We start from the raw sequence: 9153 nt of genomic DNA on the forward strand, positions 1-9153 counted from the left end.
GCGTGCCTGTAGTCCCAGCTACTAGGGAGGCTGAGGCCAGAGGATCACTTGAACTTGGGAGGTAGATGTTGCAGGAAACCCAGATCGTGCCACTGCATTTCAGGCTGGGTGACAGAGGGGGACTTTGTCTCAAAAATAAATAAATAAAAATTAGTAACGAGGGATCTGGCAAGATGGCCGAATAGGAAGAGCTCTAGTCTGCAGCTCCCAGGGAGACCAATCCAGAAGGCAGATGATTTCTGCATTTCCAACTGAGGTACTCTGTTCATCCTATTGGGACTGGTTAGGTAGTGGGTGCGGCCCACGGAGGGCAAGCAGAAACAGGGTGGGGCATCACCTCACCCCGGAAGTACAAGGAGCTGGAGGGCCTCCCTTTCCCAGGCAAGGGAAGCCGTGAACTTGGAACCACAGCATGACAGACCCCTTCACTCCACTGGAAAGGGGGCTGAAGCCAGGGACCCAGTGGTCTCGCTCAGCAGATCCCACTCCCATGGAGCCCAGCAAGGTAAGAACCACTGGCTTGAAATTCTCGCTGCCAGCACAGCAGGCTGAAGTCGACCTGGGAGGATCGAACTTGGTGGGAGGAGGGGCATCTGCCATTACTAAGGCTTGAGTAGGCAGTTTTCCCCTGACAGTGTTAGGGAGGCCGGGAAGTTCAGACTGAGCAGAACTCACCACAGCTTGGCAAAGTGGGTGTGGCCAGACTGCTTCTCTAGATTCCTACTCACTGGGCAGGGCATCTCTGAAAGAAAAGCAGCAGCCCCAGTCAGGGGCTTATAGTAAAACTCCCATCTACCTGGGACAGAGCACCTGTGGGAAGGGGCAGCTGTGGGCGCAGCTGCAGCAGACTGAAATGTTACTGCCTGCTGGCTCTGAAGGGAGTAGCAGATTCTGACAAGGAGGTTTCTCCCAGCACAGCGCTCGAGCTCTGCTAAGGAACAGACTGCCTCCTTAAGTGGGTCCCTGACTCCCATGCCTCCTGACTGGGAGAGACCTCCCAGCAGGGGTCGACAGACACTTCATACAGGACAGTTCTGACTGGCATCAGGGGGGTACCGCCTGGGAAAAAGCTTCCAGAGCACAGAGCAAGAAGCAATCTTTGCTGTTCTGCAGCCTCCACTGGTGATACCCAGGAAAACGGTCTGGAGAGGACTTCCAGCAAACTGCAGCAGACTTGCAGAAGATGGGCCTGACTGTTAGAAGAAAAACTAAAAAACAGAAAGCAGTAACATCAACAAAAGGACCCCCACACAAAAAGCTCATCGAAAGGTCATCAGTCTAAAAGATCAAAGGTAGATACATTCACAAAGATGAGGAAAAGCCAGCACAAAATTCCTGAAAATTCCAAAAACCAGAATGCCACTTCTCCTCCAAATCATTGCAACTCCTCTCCAGCAAGGGCACAGAACTGGACAGAGAATGAGTTTGACAAATTGACAGAAGTAGGCTTCAGAAGATGGGTAACAACAAACTCCTCAGAGCTAAAACAGCATTTTCTAATCCAATGTAAGGAAGCTAGAACGTTGATAAAAGGCTACAGGAACTAATAACTAGAATAACCAGTTTAGAGAACATAAATAACCTGATGGAGCTTAAAAACACAGGACGAGAATTTCGTGAAGCATACACAAGTATCAACAGCTGAAATGATCAAGCAGAGGAAAGGATATCAGAGACTGAAGATCAACTTACTAAAATAAGACATGAAGGCAAGATTACAGAAGGACAAATGAGAAGAGATGAACAAAGCCTCCAAGAGATATAGGACTATGTGAAAAGACCAAACCTACAATTGATTGGGGTCCCTGAAAGTGAAGAGGAGAACGGAATCAAGCTGGAAAACACACTTAGGATATATTATTCAGGAGAACTTCCCCAACCTAGCAAGATAGGCCAACATTCAAATTCAGGAAATACAGAGAACACTACTCTGTTACTCCTTGGGAAGAGCAACCTCAAGACAAATAATAATCAGATTCTCCAATGTTGAAACAATGGAAAAAATTTTAAGGGCAGCCCGAGAGAAAGGTAAGGTTACCTACAAAGGGAAGCACATCAAACAGCGGATCTCTCTACAGAAACCCTACAAGCCAGAAGAGAGTGGGGGCCAATATTCAACATTCATAAAGAAAAGAATTTTCAACCCAGAATTTCATATCCAGCCAAACTAAGCTTCATAAGGGAAGGAGAAATAAAATCCTTTACAGAACAGCAAATGCTGAGCGATTTTATCACTGTCAGGCCTGACTTATGAGGGCTCCTGAAGGAAGCACTAAAAACGTGAAAAGGAAAAACCAGTACATAACCTGAACAGACCAATAACAAGCAACAGGATCAAAGCCATAATAAAAGTCTTCCAGTAAAGAAATTCCCAGACCTGATGGCTTCACTACTGAATTCTACCCAACATTTAAAGAGGGACTAATATCAATCCTACTCAAACTATTTTGAAAAACAGAGGACGAGGGAATAGTTCCAAACTCATTCTATCAGGCCAGTATCACCCTGATAGCAAAACCAGACAAAGACACATCAAAAAAAGAAAACTACAGGGCAAAATCACTGGTGAATATTGATGCAGAAATCCTCAACAGAATACTAGCAAATCAAATTCAGCAATACATTAGAAAGAATAATCATCATGACCAAGTGAGATTTATCCCTAGGATGGAAGGATGGTTCAACATATGCAAACTAATATATGTGATAATGAATATCAATGGAATAATGGATACAAATCATACAATCATTTCAATTGATGCTGAAAAGCATTTAATAAAACTCAGTATGTCATCATAATACAAAGTCTCAAAACACCGGGGAAAGAAGGAACATACTTCAATGTAATGAAAGCCATATACCACAGACTCACAGCTAGTATTGAAGTGGCTTCGTTGTCTGGGGTAACACCCAGAGTTCTTGGACTCACAGCCAAGGAAATCAAGGACATGGGCACACCAAGAGTGAGGTTTAGAGCAGAAAGTTAATAGGAGAAACAAAGAGAACAGCTTTCTACTGCAGAGAGGGGTCCCAGATAAAAACAGTTGCCATCCTGCAGTGAAATGCAGGGGTTTTTATAGATGAGCTACTGGGGAGGCAGTATCTGATCACCTACATAGGATACAAACAACCGGTTAGGACCAGGTGTACCATCTGCATAGGGTGTGAATCTCTGGCAGTCCCCACCCTAATCTTTTATTATGCAGGCGGGTCCTCAGCCTGAGCTACAACATGTTGCTCATTTCGTTCTTACTGTGTATGTGCTAAAAAAGGGGGAGATGGAAAGCCCATGGTGGTGAACATGCCTGGCCCCACGTGGCCTTTTCTATCTGTGCAGCTGTTGGCATCCCCCTAGGAAAGCTTCCAGCTTCCTATCTATCTATGATGGAATATCAATGTACCAACATTTTATCTCAAAGTACCATCTCAAACACAGGATTTAAACTTTCAAAAAAGATACAATTCTCAAGATTATTAAAGATCTAGAAATAAATTTAACAAAAATGTGCAAGGATTCTTTGCAGAAAACTGTAAAACTTTATTAAGAGAATGCTATCAGTCAAATTTCCAGCATAACAATAACATTCTTGGTTTCAGTCTTCATTTCTCTTGGTGTAAACCTATGGTTGCGCATCACCTAAAACATAAATATACAATTAGGACCCATTACGCAGCAGATTTTTATTCCTATGACACTAGAGGTACACAACTACCGTGTTGATGAACTAATATCAGAACCCTGAGGGTGACCCTTTAGCCTACATCCAGTTAGCCTCTGAATAACCTCTGAAGGTAGACTTCCAGGCATATTAACAATATTTTTAATTCATGCCACTTTTTCTAGTAGAATAAGGAAACAAAGAGACTGTTCAACTTCAGAATGAATTCAATCAAGTGAATCTATTTGTATGTATAAGTGGAAAGCAAAAAAAAAAAAAAAGCATATACTTTCAATGAAAATTCAACGAAACAAAATCCTAAGGGAAGAAGATATTTTTAAAGTATCATTTAAACATTTTGATATGAAATAACACTCTGAATACAGATTATGTTTAGAACTCCCTAAGTGAGGCAAATAGAAAAGTCAGTATTACATTTGTTTTGTGTCTCTTGTGAAAAAGTGTAAAAACGTTACTTTGGGCTAGTTTAGGCATTATGCAGTTGCTTTAAGTAGGGTGAACATTTGTCACTATATTCACCGGTCCTCCTGCCTCTTTACATGCCTAAAAGTAGTTCAGTTTATACAGTAAATTGAATACGCACGCTAGCTGTAAGACATTACCAGAACAGTAAACATCACAATATAAACTGATGCTTATTACAAACATGTTATGTATTTGTTAAAAACATGCCTCTATAAAAATATCTGAAAATTATTGGCTGTTGGTTAAATGACTTACATTCAAAAGTCAGAACACGTTTTCCTATCTTTTTTTAAACATGACACATGAAATCGTATATATTTATCACGTATAAGATGATGCTTTAAAATATATATACCCACTGTGAAATGGTTACATCAAGCTAATTAATATCTGCATTACTTCACATAGCTGTGACGACACTCGATATCTACTCTCTTAGCACGTTTCATATCTTTCATATCATAATCCAATTAACTTTGACCCAATTTTTCTCCATCTTTTGAAGTCCTGGCCTCAAGTGATCCTTCTGCCTCGGCCTCCCAAAGTGCTTGAATTAAAAGCATGAGCCAGCACACTGGACCCTCTATCTCTAATAGTGTGTAAGGCAGCCATTTGGCATCTGAACTACCTTCAAAGAATCTTTGGACGTGAAGTATGATACTAAAGTAGCAGTAATTTTACCTCTGTGTCACACAAAATATAATATTGTGAAAACAGACACCCTATAGTTTGCATCTTAATTGAACAACATACCTGCTTCCAACACTTTAGTGGGATCAAAAGTGGGCTGAGTCCCCTCCCTGACATCAGGACCATCTCCAGGCTCATCCTCTATCTTAAGCAGAGCCAGTTCCTGTTGAAAAACTTCCACGTCAGGCCCTTGAAAGACAAAACGGTCATTAGTTTACAAATTAAAACATGAACTATGCAAGAGAAAATGATAATGTGTATTCCCTCATCATTATGAAATAAAAACCTGTAGGCTAATTATTTCAGGAGTCTGTTGCCAGGAAAACAGGAAAGCAGAGATGTCCAAACATCGCCCTTTCCTTTCCCAAGGCTGGCCCTAGACAACTTACTTGTCCCTTTTGTACTCATTTGTTCTTATTCTTATCACATTAAATCAGTGATTTGTTTGAGTCAGTCTGACTAGACTATGAGCTTTAGGCCAAAAATTGGCACTGACATTTCCAGCACTTAGCATATTACATGGTATGAGGAAGCATTAATAAATGTGTATTAAAAAGTTTCTTAAAAAATACATGAGATATCCACAGATGGCAGACAAGGAAGCTGCAAACTGCCATTCTTCCACAGAAATGTAAAAACAAAACAAAACAAAACAAAAAACAGAAAATGGCCAAGCAAACCATACAGGAGCTCTGGAAAACACTCAAAGGTGTACAACAACCATGCAAATACCCTATCAATAAAACGCCTCTGTCAAAATGGTAGGAAAGTTTTGTGGCTTTTTATGTGTCCTTGTCCCACCCCTGCCCACAGCAGCAGCAGGAAATGTTTAAGATCCCTTCCTAATATTTTCTGTCTTCTTGTTACTGGTATGTCATAAAATATAATGCATAAATATACCTCCACCACCCATAACCATTAGTCTCCACTCTCCCTTCACCTTGAACAGCAGGTGCTCCTTCATTTTCGATCTCCCCACTAGGGGCAATATCCTGATTTTCAGTTGGTGCTTCTTCTTCTTGATGATTTTCCTCAGCGAGCTGCTGGACCTAAGGGTGTAAGTGTGTGTGCGAATAAAAACTCAATAATATAACTACACAAATGCATATGTGCATCGAATTGTAAATCTAAAGACATATTTCCAACAGATATATAGAGAGGAGATAAAGAGGAAGAGAGAAAGAGAGAGAGAGAGAGAGAGAAATATCCAAATCCATACAGTGAACACCAGAATATAATATTCCTGAACCAAAGTTTCCTTCATTACATGCCATCATCACTTTTTATCAGCATGGAACACCTGGACCACTGCATGTACACTAGTTCAAAAACATTTTTTAAAATAAACTATGTAAATAGAAAACATCAAATGTTAAAGAACTCACAATCACAGATCCAACTGGCTGGGAAGACTCTTCGTCATTTCCTCTTTCTGAGGATTGGGATCTTGTTCTTACAAGCTCACTCATATTTCCCACTGAAAATAGAATATTGTTATTTGGAAAAAATGTGTAAGAACTTAGCTACATATATGCAAATTCCATGACAAAATCGTGATTTGTACTTTTTTAATTTTGAAAATATTTTCAAAATTCATAGAGCAATGATAAGTACGCATACTTTCCAATCAAACTAAGGACAGATTTGTTTGTATCATAGTCCAAGAGGCATAGAAATCACCTTAACGCCATAGCAAAAGACAGAGGACGTTTCTGAGTTTTGGTTTAACAATTACACTCTCCATCATGAAGGCATTTAGGAAAAAATGGGCAGAGAATTGAAACTGAAATGACTACTGCTTTCGTCCCACTCTGATTTGCTAGGCCCATTTCACGCCCACACTCCTTCCAAAATCGAGTATTGCAGGAAAGCACAGCCTCACCCATTCCTTCCCATGATGTTCATGGCGGAGGTGAGAAATTGTGAAACAGAGTGAACGCCATGCTCCTCACGGGACACCTCCTCTGCCAGGCACTCTAGAGACCTCAGGGCCGCAGTCACAGGCCACAGTGTTCCCAATTCTCAGACCATTTCCTTACTGACCACGCTGTCCCTTCCCGCGCCCCTAACGAGAAGTCTAGAAACTCTCCTGTCTCAGAGGATTTCAGGAGTTTTCGGGACTCAGACTACCTCTAACAGCACCCCCAGCACTCGCCCCATCTTCACGAGAACCCTCCCCTCTGCGGCCCACCTTCCTCCCTCCTCCCAGGCCAGCCACAAAGACAAGTCCCATGGTGATACGGCGACCTAGGAGGAGCCGTACGATGACTGCAAGGCCCTTTTCCCTCAAAAGCCACGGACTGTGCTGCAGGACCTGTCCAAAGCCAGATGGCTCCTCTACACATTCACTCACAACTAAATTCCCAGGAAGACCCCTCTGCAAACCTACCAGCCGCATCTCAGTCAATGAGAAAGAATCAAGATGGTGGAAAGAACGAAGACACAACCTCTCCCTGCAGAGCTCTGCCTGGACAGAAGGTGGGCAGCAAGGCGCATGCGCAACAGACACGCCTAGCAACACACATGCGCAGAAACAGGTCTGTGCAGCATGCGCACCGAGGGGGGGCATTCGCCTCGTGACTGAAGTTTTCCTGCCTCTGTGGAAAACCTAAACCATCAGCGCTCCTGACATCGAAAATGAACTTGCAAAGCACTTTTCTTTTTCCCCTGCTCAACCTTTCCCTTCCAGTAGCTTTGAAGAATATGATCCCCAGGTTACTCTAATAATGTGTTTCAGAAAAATTCACCATCACAGAAATAAATCTTAAATATTTTAATACCTGTTTTATATACGCTTCCAGAAATCATTTTCTTGCCTGCTTCACGAGTTTGCTGTAATACTTGCAGTGGTGTTACCCACTCTAATAAGACATACATAGTTCTTGGTTTCATTATTGTACATTCAAAATCATTGATCCAGCTGGATAACATTAAAGTGGTAGGAACTCAACCTTAGTTTTTGAATCCCTGTTTAATACACTGTTTTGAAATGGCTCTTTTATCATCACCTACATCCCCACTCAATTTTGTATGTAACTCTCTTCTTTTAATTTTCTTCCATTGAGTTGTTTACATCTGTATCACTACTACACTATTTTAATTGCTGTAGCTTAATGATATTTGAAATGTGAAATAATGCTTGCCCTCCCTGATTTCTCCTTTTCTATTAATTCTGACACGTTGGTCTTTCAGATGAACTGCAGAATCATTTGATCATGTGCTAAAATATTCCTGTTGAGACACTAGTTACTACTTTCATATCACATGTTAACTCTGGGACAAGAGGCATCTTTCTATTTTAGAATCTCTCAATCAAAAAAAAAAGCCACTCCTCAATTCCTCAAGTCTTTTAACATATCGCACACAATGACTGTGTTATTTGCTTCATATTAGTTCTTCACATTCAAATTAAATTTATTCATGGGCATTTTTATTTTTCTACTCCATTGCTGACACACGTTTGCTTTAACTTCACTATGTTTTTCACACAAGTCAAACAATCTCTGTTTGCAAACAATATGATTCCATAATTAGAAAATCCCAGACTCTCTGCCCAAAATCCACTTGATCTTATAAACAACTTCAGGAAAGTTTCAAGATACAAAATTAACATACAAAAACAGGAGCGTTTCTGTACACCAACTACCTTGAAGCTCACAGCCAAATCAGAAACACAATCCCATTCACAATAGCCACAAAAAGAAAAAAATACCTAGGAATACAGCTAACCAGGGAGGAGAACCATCTCTACCATGAGAACTACAAAACACTGCTCAAAGAAATCACAGATGACACAAACAAATGGAAAAACATTCCATACTCATGAACAGGAAGAATATTGTCAAAATGGCCAATCTGACCAAAGCAATTCATACATTCAGTAATATTCCTATTAAACTACCAATGACATTCCTCCCGGAATTAGGAAAAAAAAACTACTTTAAAATTCATATGGAGCCAAAAAAAGAGCCCAAATAGCCAAGGCAATCTTAAACAAAAGAATGAAGCCAAAGCATCATATTACCTGACTTCAGAGTAAAATACAAGGCCACAGTAAACGAAACAGCACGGTACCGGTACCAAAACAGTCACAAAGACCAGTGAAATAGAATACACAGCCCGGAAATAATGCTGCACACCTCACACCTATTACCATCTGATCTTCAACAAAGTTGACAAATAAAAGCAATGTAGACAGGACTCTCAACCAATAAATGGTGCTGTATGTAAAAGATTGAAACAGGGCCGGGCGTGGTGGCTCAAGCCTGTAATCCCAGCACTTTGGGAGGCCGAGACGGGCGGATCACGAGGTCAGGAG

The 9153-nt window shown here is 41.1% G+C and overlaps 1 protein-coding gene across 1 annotated transcript; it reads right to left on the reverse strand.

Moving 5' to 3' along the window:
* Positions 1-3514: 3514 nt before the first annotated feature.
* Positions 3515-6306, reverse strand: LOC105509563 (putative G antigen family E member 3). The gene is made up of 4 exons (XM_011938833.1): positions 6221-6306; positions 5776-5884; positions 4899-5024; positions 3515-3637 (listed from the first exon to the last, which is right to left on the reverse strand). Exons 1-4 carry the CDS (start codon positions 6302-6304, stop codon positions 3621-3623), a joined length of 336 nt encoding a protein of 111 aa, XP_011794223.1. The 5' UTR covers positions 6305-6306; the 3' UTR covers positions 3515-3620.
* Positions 6307-9153: the final 2847 nt, after the last annotated feature.

Source organism: Colobus angolensis, unplaced genomic scaffold, assembly GCF_000951035.1.
Source record: "Colobus angolensis palliatus isolate OR3802 unplaced genomic scaffold, Cang.pa_1.0 Scaffold1008, whole genome shotgun sequence".
NCBI classification, from domain to species: Eukaryota; Metazoa; Chordata; class Mammalia; order Primates; family Cercopithecidae; genus Colobus; species Colobus angolensis.